The sequence below is a fragment of the Sminthopsis crassicaudata genome, chromosome 1, assembly GCF_048593235.1.
Source record: "Sminthopsis crassicaudata isolate SCR6 chromosome 1, ASM4859323v1, whole genome shotgun sequence".
NCBI classification, from domain to species: Eukaryota; Metazoa; Chordata; class Mammalia; order Dasyuromorphia; family Dasyuridae; genus Sminthopsis; species Sminthopsis crassicaudata.
Window position 1 is genome coordinate 675,564,655 of NC_133617.1, and position 17,169 is coordinate 675,581,823.

The window sequence follows — 17,169 nt, forward strand, 5'->3', positions numbered from 1 at the left end:
AGAACTCAAAATCCAGGCAGTCTAGGATTTCTGAGGTTTTGGATTCCATCCTAAGGGTCCAAAGGAGGGAGAGAGAGATTCTGGAGTCTTCTCTTTTCTTTCTCCGTCTCTCCTTGCCATTCCCAGCACAATTGTGCTGCCCAAACTAGAGCAAATATTTGCTGGCTGTGTGAGGTGACATTCTCCCTAGATGTGTGCATTTCTGGGCATTATATATGCACACGTGATGGTATGTGCAAATATGTGTGAATATATAAATTTTAAAATTTATTTTGTTAACTATCAATTACATGTAAAAATGTTTTAAACAATTTTAAAAAAATTTTGGTTCCAAAATTCTCTACTTCCCTGCTCTCCTTACTCCTTGAAAGGCAAGCAATTTTATTTCAATTTATTTATTTGTTACATTTTAAGTTACAAATTATCTCCCTCAGTAACTTCCTTTCTCCCAACTCTATATCAGAGAAAAACAACATTTGAATAGATATGTGAAACTATACAATATCTACTTCCACATGTCAGTTCTTTCTCTAGAGGTGGATACCATTTTTCCTTCATAAATTCTTCATAGTTGATTGAATGATCATATTATTCAGAATAGCTTTGGTCCTTCATAATTACTCTCTGAACAATATTCTGTTACTGTTTATAGTGTTTTCTTGGATCTGTTCATTTTACTTTTTACTATTTCATGTCTTTCCACATTTTTCTAAAATCAACCAGTTCATTATTTCTTATTAAGAAACACAGTAGTAATGTTTCATCACAATCATATACTGCAACTCGTTCAACTATTCCACAATTGATGGGCAATTTATTCATTTTCCATTCTTTGTTACTACAAAGAGAACTGCTATAGATATTTTAGAACATATGGGTTCTTTTTTCCCCTTTTTCTTTAGAAACAAATCTAAAAATGGTATTGCTAGGTCAAAGGCTATACATAGTTTTTTAAACTCTGGGCATAATTCCAAATTGGTCTCCAGAATGATTGGATCAGTTTACAATTTTACCAGCAGTGTGTTAGTATCCCAAATTTTCCACATCTACTCTAGCATTTACCACTATCTCTATCATTTTAGCCAATTGGATAGGTGTGAGATGGTACTTCAACTTGGTCTCTAGAATGATTGTATCAGTTTACAGTTTTACCAGTAGTGTGTTAGTGTCCCAATTTTTCCACATCCCTTCTAGCATTTTAGCAAATTGGATAGGTGTGAGGTAGCACCTCTGAATTATTTAAATTTGCATTTCTTTAAACAACAGTGATTTAAAGCATTTTATTCTTAAGGAATTATTTAAAAGATTTTTTTTTTTTTTGCCATTTGCAACTTTACATTTAAATTGCTTTATTGATTTTTTTTTCTATTTACATTGTTGTTGCCATAATATGGGGGCACCCATGAAGCTTGAGAGTTGTTCTCGGAGTCAGGTTAGACCTGAGTTCAAATGTAGCCTCAGATTCATAACTGGGCAAGTCACTTAATCTCTGTTTCCCTTAATTCACCAGAGAAGGAAATGGCAAACCACTCCAGTATGTTTGTCAAGAAAAACTCATGGATAATGTGGTTCGTGGGGTCACAAAGAGTTGTACTTGACTGAATAACAAGCCATTATGTACATTTTCCTCCTGGCCCAGTTTATTTTATTTTGCATCAGATCAGACTTCTCTATTTTCATCATCTTTGTCCTTTTTTTAAGTGTTTATACTATATTCTCTATACTACTATAGTGCCTTCTACTACATTCACCTATTACAATGTGTTCAATTGTTCCCCATTTGATGGGCATCTACTTTGTTTTCTTTGCGTTCTTTAGGATGACAAAAGAAAAGTCAATAAGTGTTTATTAAACACTAAACTATATGCAGAGCATTGTGCTCATCTCTGAGGGTACTTTGATATTTTTGTAGACTTGTCATGTTGTCAGGATGGTACTCCTTCCAATTGGAGAGATTATATATCATTTATACCATCTCTTATGGGACTCTTCTTCATGTCCCTTCAGAAATCCTCCATAGGAACTCCATTTGATGACTGGGCACTTTCCTCTAGATCTCTTGACGTTGGATGAATACTAATAAAGCACATATCCATTGGTTATCTGTTTGCTCATGCCGGCCACGTACCATTCCATTGTACTTTGAGCAGTTCAAAGTTTTAATCCTTTGGGAATATTTCATGACTCAGAACAATTAATAATAATAATTGACATTAATATATACCATTTATTATGGTATATATACCACTGTGTCAAACACTTTGTAACTATTATCTTATTTGAATCTCATAATACCACTCATTTTATAAGGAGGAAACTCAGGCAAACAGGGGTTAAGTGAATTATACAGGGTCACAAAGCTAGTAGATATCTAGAGTATGGCTTTGAATTCAGCTCTTCCCAACTCTGAGGCCAGCATTTTATCCACTGCTCCACCTAGTTGCCTAAACCCTCACTATACAAATATTTTTCTTTTTTTTTTTCTTTTTTTTCTTTTCTTTTCTTTTCTTTTTTTTTAGGCTGGGGTTAAGTGACTTGCCCAGGGTCACACAGCTAGGAAGTGTTAAGTGTCTGAGATCAGATTTGAACTCTGGTCCTCCTGAATTCAAGGCTAGTGCTCTATCCACTGCGCCACCTAGCTGCCCCTATACAAATATTGATATTAAAAAGTCAGGCCTTTCAATTTCAATAGATTTGGGATGGAAAATGCCATCCACATCCACAGGGAGAAGTATGGAGACTAAATGTGAATCAAAGCATAATTTTTTTTTTAATTTTAATCATATTTTTCTAAATACATGCAAAGATAGTTTTTGACATTCATTTTTGGGAAACCTTATGTTCCAAATTTTTCTCCCTTTCTCCTTTCTACCCCCTCCCCAAGACAGCAAGCAATCTGTTATAGATTAGACATATGCAATTCTTCTAAACACATTTACATATTCATCAGGCTGTGCAAAAAAAAAATCAGATAAAAAGGGGGAAAAAAACCATGAGAAAGGAGAAAAAAAACAACCAAGCAAACAAACAACAATAACAAAGGTGAAAATACTATGCTTTGAACCACAATCAGTCTTTATAGTTTTTTCTCTGGTTATGGATGGCATAAGTGCATTAGATTTAAAGCATAGTATTTTTACCTTTTTTGCTGTTGCTGTCAAGGTAACCTTGACCTATGACAAGGACATCTGTTTCTATCATTCCTTTGGATCTCTTGCTATCTCCATGCATTTCTTTTATCTTTGTTTCTTTTCCATTTCTAAATTTCTCTGGCCTCTTGTATTTATGTATCTGTGTTCTGTTCTCTCTGCCTATTTGTCTCTGTCCCTACAATCTAGGGCCTTTTAGGGGAGGGTTCATACATTTTCTGGGCAAGGTCCCCAAGGAGCTGAAGAGAGTGGGTGGCTCCTTATGAGACCCTCGATTGGACTGTCAGGAGAACACATCCTTTCCAAGGAATTGTTTTCTGCCTGCCGGGAGAAAAATCTAGGTTGCTTCTCCTCTTCCCAATAGACTAGCAAAGAGAGACAGACACAGAGAGCCATAGTCAGAGGCAGAGAAACAAAAGCAGAGGAAAAGGAGAAGAAAGTCTAAGAGAAATGAAGACAAATAGAACAGGACATTGAGAATCTCATAGAAAGGGACAATAGAGCCTGACATGGAAGAACATGGCCAGAAAGTCATATGCAGAGGCTGAGATAGGATCATAGAACTTGATAGGCACACAGAGACAGGACAAGAGAGAGTGATAGAGAAAAATAAAGTAAGATAGACACACACCAGAAAAAAAAGACAGAGGAAGAGTTTCTGAGCTTGATCTTCTGCAGAGATTCAGGACTTTCTGGCCTTTAGTCATTAAAACCAGAATTATAAAGAAAGGGCTATTGGTGATGGACTTTGGGGTGAAAACTGAGTGGGGCCTAAATTATTCTGATTTCTGAAGTAAGGGGAACCTTCTGTCTTTTTGCTTTCTTTGTTGGCTCTGTGAGAAAGGGATAGAAATGGAGGCGGACAGTTATTTAGTTAAGAGATAACTTAGTAATCTGGGTGGAGTCCATTGGCCTGGCATTTAAGTTCCCACATAGATAGGGTTGTTAATGAATTGAGAAATGAAGTTGTTATTTAAGGGTTCTAGGTCAGATTTGATTAGAGAAACTTTGGAAGGATCAGCATAGAAAGCTTAGGGTATCTAAGAAGGATGGGGAAGGCAAGGAGAGGATTGTTATTATTATGCACATTTTAGGAGCTTCCCCCATTCTATAGATTGCCTTTCCCCTCCGAATAAAAGCAGAACTGCAATCTTAGGTTGTTGAAGAAGTAGAAAGTGGGTGCTAGATTCCTTTCACTAAGACTCTGGGACAGTCAAGTCAAAGGGCATATAGGCCAGTGAGCTAAAGCTTGTTCAAGGGTCAGAAAGATCTGGAAACCTAGCAATTGGGGTTTAGGGATCAGGGTGAAAGTTATATGACTAAAAAAAACCTGATCCCTTTATATAAGAGCTATAGAAAAGGAAACAACCTCATATTTAATATCATCCCCTCATTTTTTTGATGAGAAAACAAGTCTCTGGAGGTCACTCAGAGGTGGGATTTGAACACATGTTCCCTGATTACAGAGCCTGTATCTTTCTACTGTACCATACATCATCCTAGCTGGCTTTTGAATACTGATTGCCTCAGACCCAGAATGTTTCATAAGCACCAGAATACTTTTAAAGATGCTTCTTTCTGAGCACAAAGAGCTAACCTGTCCTATTTCCTATAAGAAATAATTGTATCTGTATCCACCTTAGGATTTTTAGAGGGCTTGCTTACCATTTCTCTCATCTGAGAAATTAGCAGGACCAGTGGACGTTATTACCACTTTACAAGGCCAGTGTCTCACCAAAAGTTAGAGACCCTGGTCTAGTTGTGTAAATGGGTAGAGACTGTAACTGGGAAATATGAGGTAAACAATGTGTACTTTCCTAAGCCACGTAACAGACCTTAGTACAGACCAGGATAGGGAGAAGAGAAGGGGGGTTCCTAAAAAGCTAGCCACTGAACTCCATCTGTCTTTCCCATGCAGAAGTGCTCCTAAGGGTGAACCTAGACACAGGTTTGGAAAGTCAAAATTCAAACCCTGGCTTTGACCTGCTGTCTTCCCTTAATCTCTTAGCCTATTTTCTTCTCACTAAAATGGATGCATTCATTCCCAAATTAAAGTTTGAACTTTAGACTTGTTTCTGTCCTTGACTTGCTGAGTAGCCTGCTCTTTGAACCTCAATGTGAGCTAAAGATGAAGAGTTATAGAAAAAGGCAATTAGATGTTACTTCAGAACCCTCATATTGGACAAGATAGGAGCAGAGATTCCACAGAAAAGTATCTGTGCTCATGAGATTTTTCTAAAGTATTAAATTGTGAAATGATATGGGTTGATATGTAAATGAAATCAGTCTAATACTGGGACAAATCATAAAGCTTCTGCCTGTTCTCATCCTGTGCTCTTTTTGTCCATGCCTTACTATAAATCCTCCATAAAAAGGACCTACCCTACTCAAGATGCTGGAAACCTTCCTCTGGTGAATGTAATGTGTATGGCTACCTGTGAAACACTTGCGCTATTTGTTGTTGCTTATTCTTGTTCCACGACTGGCTCACCATCTCTTACCTATCACGTGTGTCTGTGGGAATGTTGCTATTTTGTTGTTAAGTGGTTTCAGGAGTATTTGGCTCTCTGTGATCCCATTTGGAATTTTCTTTGTAAAGATTCTAGAGTAGTTTAATATTTCTTTTTCTAGCTCATTTTACAGATGAGGAAACTGAGGCAAACTGGATTAAGTGACTTACCCAAAGTCATACACCCAGTAAGAGCTTGAAGTCTCATTTGAGCTCAGGTCCCTCTTATTCCAGGGCTGCCATTCTATTCACTGTACCTCCTAGTTACTCCTATATATGTATGTGTGAACATGATATATATATATATTTGCATGTTTATATATGTATATGTAAATACTTTTGATATCTTTTAATATCACTCCACAAATGCAAATCAACCTTGATAATAGGCTTCAGCACAGTTTTTCCTGTGAATGAAATTTTATTCTTCTGTGATTATGATGTTCCTGCTTTGCAGCCATATGGCTTCATGAGGAGAATATTAATGTTTTTAAAAATGTATTTTGTTGGTAAAGAGCAGATTGAAAGCATTGCATATGGCAGCTAGGTGGTACATTGGATAGAATATTGGGCCCAGAGTTGAGAAGATCTGAGTTCAAATCTGGTCTCGGATATCAACTAACTATATAAACCTGAACAAGTCAGGTAACTACTGCCTACCTCAGTTTCCTCATCTGTAAAATGGGAATAATAATAATATCTACCTCACAAGGTGGTTGTAAGACATTTGAATTGCACTTAATATTATGTCTGGCACCTAAATGCTCATTCTCTTCCCTATTCTCTGTATATTTCTTCAAGTTCAGTTCAGCTTAATGTCCTCTTCACATTCAGTTTTGGGCCTACTTGATTGCAGTACATGTCTAAGATATATGTACCAATGCTCTAATTCATTGGACTGCCATATGCTTATCATCCACTTGATTTTTCCTATGTGAATTTCAATCAAGTCAGTAAACTTTTATTAAGCACCTATCATATTCCAGCAACTGTGCTACATTCTGGGAATAAGAGAAAGGCCAAGGATAGTTCCTGCTTTTAAGGAGCTTACAATCAATATTATATCACAACAAACTTGGAAGATAATTGCTATTTTTATTCTCATTTTACAATTAAGGAAAATCAGGCAGCCAAGGTTAAATGCCTTGCCTAAGACCACCCAGTTAGAAAGCGTCTGAAGCATGATTTGAATACATGTCTTTCTGATTTCAAGCCCAGCAGTTTTTGGAAATTTGCAATTTGCCAGTAGGTAGATGCGTTTTGAGTGGCCAAAAATGCCATTGATGAAGGCTTATAGCTTCCTGGGGCTCAATGAAGTTAGAACAATGGTACTCAAAAGAGATTCTAGAAAACCTTTCTCTCTATAAGGAATAAGTCAATTTTCTGCATGTATTTTGTAGAAGATATCCTTCATAATCCTGATAACATCTCTGAAGAACTCTAAAGTGTCTCTGTTTTATGCTTGTTGTTTTAAAAAATCTATTTCTCACTGACATTTTTCATTTTTATATCACCTTCATTCTCAAATGTATTCTCTCTCTCTCCACTCTCCAAGAGCCATCCCTTAGAACAAGCATTTGTTTAAGAAAGATAAAAGGCAGTTCAGCAAAACATCAGCTATGTCTGACTGTATGTGCTGAAGATTTCATACCCAGAGGCAACTTTTTCTTCAAAGATGCTTTTTCTTTAGTCTCCTCTGAGCCATATTTAGTCATAATAAACAGTGTTCAGTTTAATATTTTTGTACTTTCTGTTTACATTGTCTTAGTCATTATGTATGTGCTTTTCCTGTTTCTTTTATGGTCATTATTGATCCTCAAAGGATTGTTGAACGAAACTTTCTCTAGTTGCTTCTATCAAGGAAACTTCAATGACCTCAATCTACGTGTGAGGGACATCTTTTTGAAGGAGACCCTTTAAGACTGTTTTGCTCTACTGAGTCAAATGCTTCTTTGTAAACAACCAACAATATTGTTGCAACCAACCACAATAAAACAGTGAGCCCTTGTATTCTCTGGGCTTCTTAGTCACTTAGATGACTATGTTGTCTGCTGGAGAGAATGGTCTATAAAAGCAGGCCCTGTTCCCTTCTCATATTTCCATTAAGGATGCTCTTGATACTTTGACCACACTAATAAAGATTTTATAGAAATGTGAAAAGTCGACATGTACTATCAATACTTAGTGAGAAGTAGCTTTGGGGGGAGGAGGTGTATTACTATCTGCAATTTTTCTTTCTTATTGTGGTCTTTCCCTCTTGTAGACATTTAAAAAACCTATTTCTGGATGCCTTTAAGACTATCATGTCTCCTCTCTCTATACTTTGGTCAGGTCTGGCCATTTTTCCTGATTTCATGTTCTTGAATGCCATTTCTGCTTCTTCATTGTAGCATACCAGGGACTGAGATGTTTAACTACAGATAAGGTGAGTCATTGATGAGATTTCTAGGTAAATATTGATGGGTCCGTTCTGTTTCACTTATATTTGTTATCTTTTCAGTTTCATCTATAAAATTTCTTGGAATAACCTTTCATTGGGTCTCATATTAGCTTTTCTGCAGGATAATTATATCTTCTGATTTCAGATGTCTTATGAGACAATATCTCTTATAATATTATCATCCTTTTGTGTAAGGTGTTGTAAATGAATATGCACTCCAAAGCAGGGTGACCTTGGCAGCTACCCCTCCCCCCTTCCTTTTAGCAGTATTTTTATTTGATGGTTATCTCCAGGTTCTTTAGGATCCTTCTTGTAACTCTTTTAACCATGTTTATGGTAATAATCAGTCAATATCTTTATTTTTCTCCATTTCCTATTTTTCAGAGGAATCAGCAGCAGTTTGTCCAGACAGATTAGGGTGAAGTTATAATTGCAAATAATATTTTCCCATCTTTAGTCTTTCTTTTAATTTGATATTAATTTCTGCCTTTGCTAACAAATTAATAGTGTGACTGCACATAGACTACTGATTCTGAAATAACTGCAGTTATCAGCAAGTAGCTATTTCCTGTCTGTTATGATATAATCATTTTTTCTCATCTATAAAATAAGGGGTGTGGCTTAGATGACCTTTAAGATCCTCCCCAGCACAGAATCAGTGATTCTACGAAGAACAGTTACATCATGTTGTACCAGTTATCTAATATCTATCTATATTAGCCATCTTGTCAGTTACAATTGAAATACTCTGTAAAATCGAATGTGGCTTAAACCTCAGTGGTCTTGAGCATTAGCTCATATGACCATAGATGAGCAAAGAACAAGAAGGGGGAAAAAAAAAAAAAAAAAGAAGAAAAAGATTTGTCAGTAGTTTATGGAAGAGAAGTTATCATAATAAAAGTATTGTCCCATTATCTTTGCCAAGAAAACCCCAAGTGGGGTCACAAAGAGCTGGACATGGCTGGAAGGACTGAATAACAACAATAACAACAAACATAATGAGGAGAGAGGGTCTAGTACTGTTCCATAAAGTTGTTTTCTTTTTCCTTGGATACCCAATGAAATGAGTAAAGCTCACTTCCTTGAGGAGAACTGGAGGTTCCTCCTTCCATTCAGAGAGAACTTCCTTAGCACTTCTGTTTCATTTCTAGTGAGTATAGGAGAATTAGAGACAGTGAAATGGCCCAGTGGATAGAAGCCTGGATCTGGAGTTAGGAAAACCCGAGTTTCAAGCCTCAGATACTTGCAAGTTCTATTACTCTATACAAGTCGCTTAATATCAGTTTCCTCAAATGTAAAGTGAGGATCAGAATACCATCATCCTCCTAGATTATTGTCAAAGTCAATCAAAGAGATAATATTTGTAAAGAGCTTAGCCCTTAAGAAGGGCTAAGTTAGAAGCTATATAAATCCTAGTTATCTCCTGTCATTTCATAATGAGGTTATCATAGTGGGGTTTCAAATTATCTATTGAAGATAGTTATTACAAATAGTTTTGTTTGTTTGTTTTTGTTTTGTTCTGAAAATAGACTTCATTTCCTCCATTTTGGGGAACTCCTCCTCCAAAATCTAATATCCCCATATTTTATTAATATATTTTCTGTTCCTTTGCCTTCTGTGGCCGGGCACATTTGGTAAACATGGGGCTTGATTTTCCTAGCTCTAGAATTATTTGATTAATACTATAGCAAACTAAACTGCTTTGTCCTTGGAGGTGACTAGGCAGTGCCCTGGAGTTACTGGGCCGTGACTCAGGGAAACAATGGGAGGGAGAGGAAATGAGGGAAGGGGGCTCTGGGTCTACCTACCAAAGCTGAAAAGACTGTAAGTTTATATTCATACTGTCAGCTTGGGGACCCCAGTCGAAGGTGGTATGGTGGAGGGGACTCCCTTTATCCTTCCCCCCTATCTCTATCTTTCAGGCTGCTCTCATAAAATTTCTTTTCCCCTTTGGGCTTTACTGAGGTCTTCTTCAGATGTATCTGCGTGGCCTTGACGTGACCCTGGCTTCTCAAAGGCTATGTCAGCAGAGAGCAAGCCCTGACGGATCCTACCAAACTGGAAAAGCTCTGGGAATTGGCCCAGAGAAGGACTGTTTGTGAGCCTCACTAAGTGCAAAGAGGCACCAAGGAAGGAAGATTTTTTGACCGGGGCAGCTTGTAAAATTGCCTGTTGAACTGTGAAGAGGCTGGCATTAGATTAGTTGGAGGGAATGCCCACACTGATGAAGTTACTGCTCCTGGAAGCATTTTCTTCAAGGCTCTCCTGAGTATCTGCAACCTGATCCTAACTCTATTATGTATGGGGGAAAGTAGCCTGGATAAGCCAAAAAGCTTTATATTTTGGGTTATTTTTAAATTATAGCTTTTTTATTTTCAAAATATATGCAAAGATAGTTTTCTTCAACATTCACCCTTACAAAACCTTGTGTTCCTATTTTTTCTCCCTGCCTTCCTCCCACCCCCCTCTTTTAGACAGCAAACAATCCATATATTGAGTTTTGAAATTAATATCCTAAGCAAAATTTAATTGAAATGATTAGTTTTCCCTGAAGACAAGTGGGTTACAGGGTGAATGGAGGGCTGTTGCCAGTTAAATTAGGTAGAGGGAAGAGAGACAAGGAAACCAGTCCAGAAAGAAAAACCATCAAGGACTGATTATAGTCTCTTCCTCCAGCCCTCACATCACATCAGCACTGTTCTTCATGTCTTGCTTGTTTTTTTCTTCCAGGATTGGGGGCCCTTGTATTGCTGGTCCATGATCTCACTTCAAGATTAGCAACCCCATTTTTGTCACCAAGTAGGTAAGGAACATCAGTCTCCACAACCTGTCCCTGACTAGATTGATCCATTAACTTCCCAGCCTATCCATCAATGTCATCATACCTCTTTAACCCCAATCTCAGCCTCCCGAGTCTCATACTTTATTCCCCCAGATAACCTCTAACTGGACTCCGAATCATGATGTCCCTGGAGTCCACCCTGGCCCTTTACAGTCCCCAGACCGTTATGAGTCTCTAGGTTCCCCCCTCTCCAAGATCCTCAAACTCCTTTCCTCACCCTTTCCAAACTTCTGATTTCCCAGCCCTCTGGCTTCTAAATCCTTTCTCCCACAATTGCCCCAGTCAGGGAAGAGAATTGAAGGTGTTCCAAATCTGGTTGCTACCCCCAAGGAGAAATATCCAAAGGGAAAGTTCTTAAACTAGGATCCATGCATAGATTTCAAGAGGTCTATGATTTGTATAGGAAAAAAATTATATCTTTATTTTTCCTAAACTCTGACTGAAATTAAGTGTTTCCTTCAATTATTTATAAAGCATTATTCTGAGATGGGGGGGGGGGGTCTATGGACTTTGTTAGACTGCCAAAGGGGTCCATGACACAAAAAGGTTTAAGGTCCCTTGTCCTAAAAGGAACAAGGCTATGTTTCCATTGCTTTCCTGAGTTCTAAATCTTGATCAGTGGAGCTTTTGACTTTTTTCTTTCTTGGGGTAAGAGCCCTTGGTCCTCCTTATTGAGTTTGTTGCCAACTCAGGAGTCTCTTTACAGACACACAAAGTTACTTTGAACCAGTTCCAAACCCATTCTTCTTCCATCCTTACACCCATATATCCAAGGCTGAAGTCAACGATTCTAGAAGCAGGAATCTCAAACTCACCCATTATTCACTAAGTTACCTAATTCATCAGCTAGCCAACAAAGTGGCTCAATGGGTAAAATGCTGGGCTTGAATTAAGAATGATCTACTTAAAATCTGTTCTCAGAAAGTGTGATCCTACCAATGAAGTTGTCATGAGTATCAAATAAGAATATAATTTTAAAAATAAACGAATGCTTAGCATCCCTGGCACATAATAGGTGTTATATAGGTGCTTATTCCCTTCCCCTGCCTCTATTTATACTTGAACTCTGTAAATCTCTAAGGGACAAGGGATTATATAACATGACTTGGCAGTGGTAGTGAAGGGAAAGGATTGTAAGCAGCTTAAATAGGAAAGGACTTTCTAAACTCTAGGTTCTAGTCCTAGCCCTATCTATGACTAATTTGCTGTGTGACTTTCTCTGAGCTTTTATTCTGTAAAATGGAGACAGTTATCTCTGCTTCCTTCTGTCATGGAGCGGTTATAAAAATTTTGAGTAGAAAAGCTGTTATAAATCATCTAGACCAATCTCATTGATATGCATGCTGTGGACATGAGAGGACTTTAGGAAACACTGAGTGATGATGGATGAATGTGTCCTGGATCCTTACTATTATTTTTGTCTCCCAGATGGGGAAGTCAACCTGATCTCTGCTACACCAGCTAAGGAAAATAAGATTCCCATCCTCTGCCCTGAAGCCATTGCATAACTTACTCTGAGTTTCCTAGCTAAAAGTCCTCTCCAAAACTTGCTTAATCTTTCTCATGGGTATTGGGTTTTCCATAGGATCATGGGATCCAAGATTTAGAACCATAAGAGAATGTAAGAAATCATTTAGCCTGCTCCCTTTATTTTACAGATGAAGAAATACAGGCAGAGACTTGTTCAAAGTGACACAGATATGAGAGAAGACAGGAAAAATCAGACCTTCTCCATGGCCATCTCCTGATCTCAGAGGGAAAGGCTTGCATTTACAGCTTTGAGTTGTCTCATTTTAAGGAGCTGTCCCAGCATTCTGAGTACTCTGTAGGCCATGCAGTTGTCTGTCTCCCTGGCAATGGCTTTGGACCAGCTCCTCTCTTCTCCTCCACCAATTGCTTCCCACCCCCATCTCAAGCTCCTGCCATTGCCAACCTCTTCACCCTTTCCTGACTCAGTGAGATTGTATTGATAATAATAATAGTGATAGTAATTACTTACATTTGTAGAATTCCTTTTAAAAAGTTTCAGTAGTATTTTATTTTTCTAATTATACATAAAGATAGTTTTCAACATTTATTTTGGTAAGTTTTTGAGTTCCCAATTTTTTTCCCTTCTTCCTATCTGAAATAGGTTACACATATACAATCATTTTAAACATATTTCCATATTAGTCATGTTGTGAAAGAAAAATCAAAATAAAAGGGAAAAACCATGAGAAACAGAAAGCAAATGAAAAGGTGAAAATAGTATGGTTCAATCTGCATTCAGTTTCTACAGCTTCCTCTCTGGATACAGATGGCATTTTCCATCCAAAGTCTGTTGGAATTGTCTTAGATCACTGCATTGCTGAGAAGAGCCAAGTCTATCCTAACTGATCATCACATAATCTTATTGCTGTATAATGTTCACCTGGTTACAGAGTTCTTTAAAGCTTTAAAGAATGCTTTCTCCACAGCAGCTCTAGAAATTAAGCAGTACAACTATCTTTGCATGTTTTGGGCAAAATAAAATACTATTAAGAAAATTAAAATAAAATAACCATAGAATGTTAAAAAAAAAAAAAAAAAAGGAATTAGGCAGTACAAGTATTGTTTTAGATATGAAGAAAATGAAACTTGGAGAAGTTGCTTGTTGCTTATGATCGCACAGCTAGTCAGGGCCTAAACTGGGGCTCCTGACCCCAAATCTAGAGCTCTACCTGCTCTGCTGTGGCTGATTTTGGTCTTTGAATTCTTCATCTCAGAGCTAGAGAGCCTCCCGAGAGACAATTTACATTTGGGAGGCAATATGGCCTTGTGGAAATAGAAGTGAACTTGAGTCAGAGGACCTGGGTTCAAATCTTCTCTCTGCTTTGATTTTCATCACTTGCTTTGGGCTTTAATTTCCTCATTTCTAAAAAAAGGGAGAGATTAAACAAAACAGTACCCAAGATATCTTTTGTAAGATGATTGTTTCTGTGGTGATTTCCCCTAAGTCCCACAGCCGGTTAGTGTCAGAGCCAGAATTAGGACCCAAAGCTTCAGATTTAAGGCTCTTTCCATTACACCACACACGTTTCCTTTCATCTTTATTCTCAGCCATAAATACACATTGTTTCTTTTCCTGTCCCTGTCGGCCAACCTTACTCTTTCTCTAACAGGTGTGTGACCGGTGTGATCAGCCATGGCCCCATTCCTGCGCATCTCCTTCAACTCCTATGAGCTCGGATCCCTGCAGTCTCCTGAGGAAAACTGCCAACCGTTCTGCGCTGTCAAGATGAAGGAATCACTGACCACAGGTGAGAGGGAGCCTGAGCAGGAGCACCTCAGCTACAGGAGAAGGATTCGGTTCTGGGCCCCCACAAGTGTGGGATCCTGCAGTTGGAAGGGGATAGAGAGGGCCCCGGGGCCAGCCCTCCAGCCCCAGCATTCCCAGGTCCAGGGGACAGGTGGGGTGGAAGGAAGAGGCAGGTCAGGGCTGGCGAACCTGCAGGAGAGAAGACACTGACCTTCACAGACCGGCTCCTTCTCTTGTCCCCTGTGCTGGCTGCGGCATGACTGCTGCTTAGCTGAACTGAGGGGGAGAGCAGAGCATCCCTCGGATCCTGTAGCTTCCAGGGGAGGACTGGGTGGTGTTGGAAACCTTACTGTGGGGGAGACTGGGCGGTGATGGAGACCTTACTGTGGGGGAGACTGGGCGGTGATGGAGACCTTACTGTGGGGGAGACTGGGCGGTGATGGAGACCTTGCTGTGGGGGAGACTGGACGGTGATAGAGATCTTGGTGGAGGGGACTGGGTGGTGTTGGAGACCTTGCTGTGGGGGAGACTGGGCGGTGTTGGAGACCTTACTGTGGGGGAGACTGGGCGGTGATGGAGACCTTGGTGGAGGGGACTGGGCGGTGATGGAGACCTTGGTGAAGGGGACTGAGCAGTGATGGAGACCTTGCTGTGGGGGAGACTGGGCGGTGTTGGAGACCTTGTTGTGGGGGAGACTGGACGGTGATAGAGATCTTGGTGGAGGGGACTGGGCGGTGTTGGAGACCTTGCTGTGGGGGAGACTGGGCGGTGATAGAGATCTTGGTGGAGGGGACTGGACGGTGATGGAGACCTTGCTGTGGGGGAGACTGGGCGGTGTTGGAGACCTTGCTGTGGGGGAGACTGGGCGGTGATGGAGACCTTGGTGGAGGGGACTGGGCGGTGATGGAGACCTTGCTGTGGGGGAGACTGGGCGGTGATGGAGACCTTGGTGGAGGGGACTGGGCGGTGATGGAGACCTTGCTGTGGGGGAGACTGGGCGGTGATGGAGACCTTGCTGTGGGGGAGACTGGACGGTGATAGAGATCTTGGTGGAGGGGACTGGGCGGTGTTGGAGACCTTGCTGTGGGGGAGACTGGGCGGTGATGGAGACCTTGCTGTGGGGGAGACTGGACGGTGATAGAGATCTTGGTGGAGGGGACTGGGCGGTGTTGGAGACCTTGCTGTGGGGGAGACTGGGTGGTGATAGAGATCTTGGTGAAGGGGACTGGGCGGTGTTGGAGACCTTGCCTATAATGAGGTTTGCAGGTTGTTCCTGGTAGATAATTAGGGGGAGTGAATTCTCCAGAACTAGTTTGGGGGAGGGGGAGATTCCTTCTTATGAGGGAGCAGTGTAAGCAGATGTGCCCATACCCTGTGTCTCCCCCTTCCTCAGAGAGAGGGAAGACGCTGGTCCAGAAGAAGCCCACCATGTACCCAGACTGGTCATCCACGTTTGATGCTCACATCTACGAGGGGCGGGTCATCCAGATTGTCTTGATGAAGGCGGCCGAGGAACCCCTGTCGGAGGTGACTGTGGGCGTGTCTGTGCTGGCCGAGAGATGCAAGAAGAACAACGGCAAAGCTGAATTCTGGGTGAGGAGCTCTGTCCTCTGGGGTCAGGGATCATCGGGCGCCCTGTGGAGGCCCACGAGTGAGGGGGGGGGTGCGAGTCCTTGCGGATCTGTGTTCCCTTGTGTCTGTGTGAGTGTTACATACACATTGTGATAGCCGACGGCTCGGAGCCACGGGGCTTTGCTCCCCCCAAGCACAGATGTCTCACCAGGAAAAGCCTTTATAACTGTCCACTGCTCTGCCCCCGGTGAGACCTGCTTCAGGCGGGCTAGGACAGGGGAAGGGGCAGATGTGAGACAGGACCTCTCCTCCCATCAGCAGCTGAGGGCAGAGCCCTGACTTCATACAAAGAGTATTTCTATTTCTGTACCTACTTCTGGTTGCCATAGTGGACAGAAAGGGTGTAGCAGAGGATAGTTGGGGAGAACAAAGAGTGAGAATAAAGAGGACTCATTGGGGCGGGAGTACCAAGGACCTTCGTCCAGACTGGGGCCTGCAGGAGAGTCAGGAAGGGAAGGCTCCCTGGAGGAGGTGTCTTAGCCAAGTCTGTCGGTCTGTAAGGAGAGCCTGACTTTCTGGTGTCCCTGGTCCAGAGTGTGTTGGGGGCCTTCTCTCTGCAGGCTGAGGGCCCACTGCCTCCCCTCCGGGCTGTTCCTCTCATTGAGCAGCTGGTGGTGGGGGTGGGGAGTTTCCCTTCCTTCTCATTCTGTTCCTGGGTCCAGGCTGGGGTTAGAATCTTTCACTTCCCTAAATGTAACAATACCTCCTGGGGGATGGGGACCCTGCCTTCCACTTCCGAGACCCTTTTCTCCAGACTGGACTGGGGGAAGATGTTTGATGGCGCTGCAGTCTGAGGGAACGGAATGGGGGAGGGGGTGGTGGCCAGTGATTGGGTAGGACTCAGAATGCGGTGTCTGGATTGAGAAAGAGGCCGGGGATGGAGGCCTGAGGGCCCCGGGCTGGCTGGCTTTGGGGACTCCTCCACCCCGCCTTATCCTCCCACCTCCTGCTTGTCTCCTCAGCTGGACCTGCAGCCCCAGGCCAAGGTTCTCATGTCTGTCCAGTATTTCCTAGAGGACACAGGTAAGGGATGGCTAACCAGGGCCTCACGCTGTGTGCCAGGGCCCTGCTGGCAGTGCTGTGGCTTGGGGGAGTGGACGTGCCTCCTGTAGCAACAGGAAGAGGTCGAAGACGGAGCTCAGGGCAATGACAAACTCTGTTGTCACCCAGACTTACTGAGCTTACTGGTCCTGAGCCTCTAGGAGGACGGATCACCCTGTTTCCTCTTCAAGTTTGGCTCAGAGGGGGTGGGGCAGAAGATTTTGGGGAACCAGTTGCTATTGCCTACTATGGATTACCCAAGTGAACTTCCCTCACCCT

At 41.4% G+C, this 17,169-nt stretch overlaps 1 protein-coding gene across 4 annotated transcripts in view; it reads left to right on the forward strand.

The window, feature by feature from the left end:
- The window catches only part of PRKCD (protein kinase C delta), a 57,911-nt gene that overhangs the window by 25,576 nt on the left and 15,166 nt on the right, over positions 1–17,169 (forward strand). For 3 of the 4 annotated variants that reach the window (XM_074283535.1, XM_074283534.1, XM_074283536.1), the window contains 4 exons: positions 10,829–10,901; positions 14,081–14,218; positions 15,611–15,810; positions 16,812–16,872. In XM_074283535.1, coding sequence (XP_074139636.1) covers positions 14,104–14,218; positions 15,611–15,810; positions 16,812–16,872 — 376 coding nt within the window. In that variant the 5' untranslated portion in view covers positions 10,829–10,901; positions 14,081–14,103. The remainder of the gene's footprint in view (positions 1–10,828; positions 10,902–14,080; positions 14,219–15,610; positions 15,811–16,811; positions 16,873–17,169) is intronic. The other variant, XM_074283537.1, reaches the window with a different exon arrangement.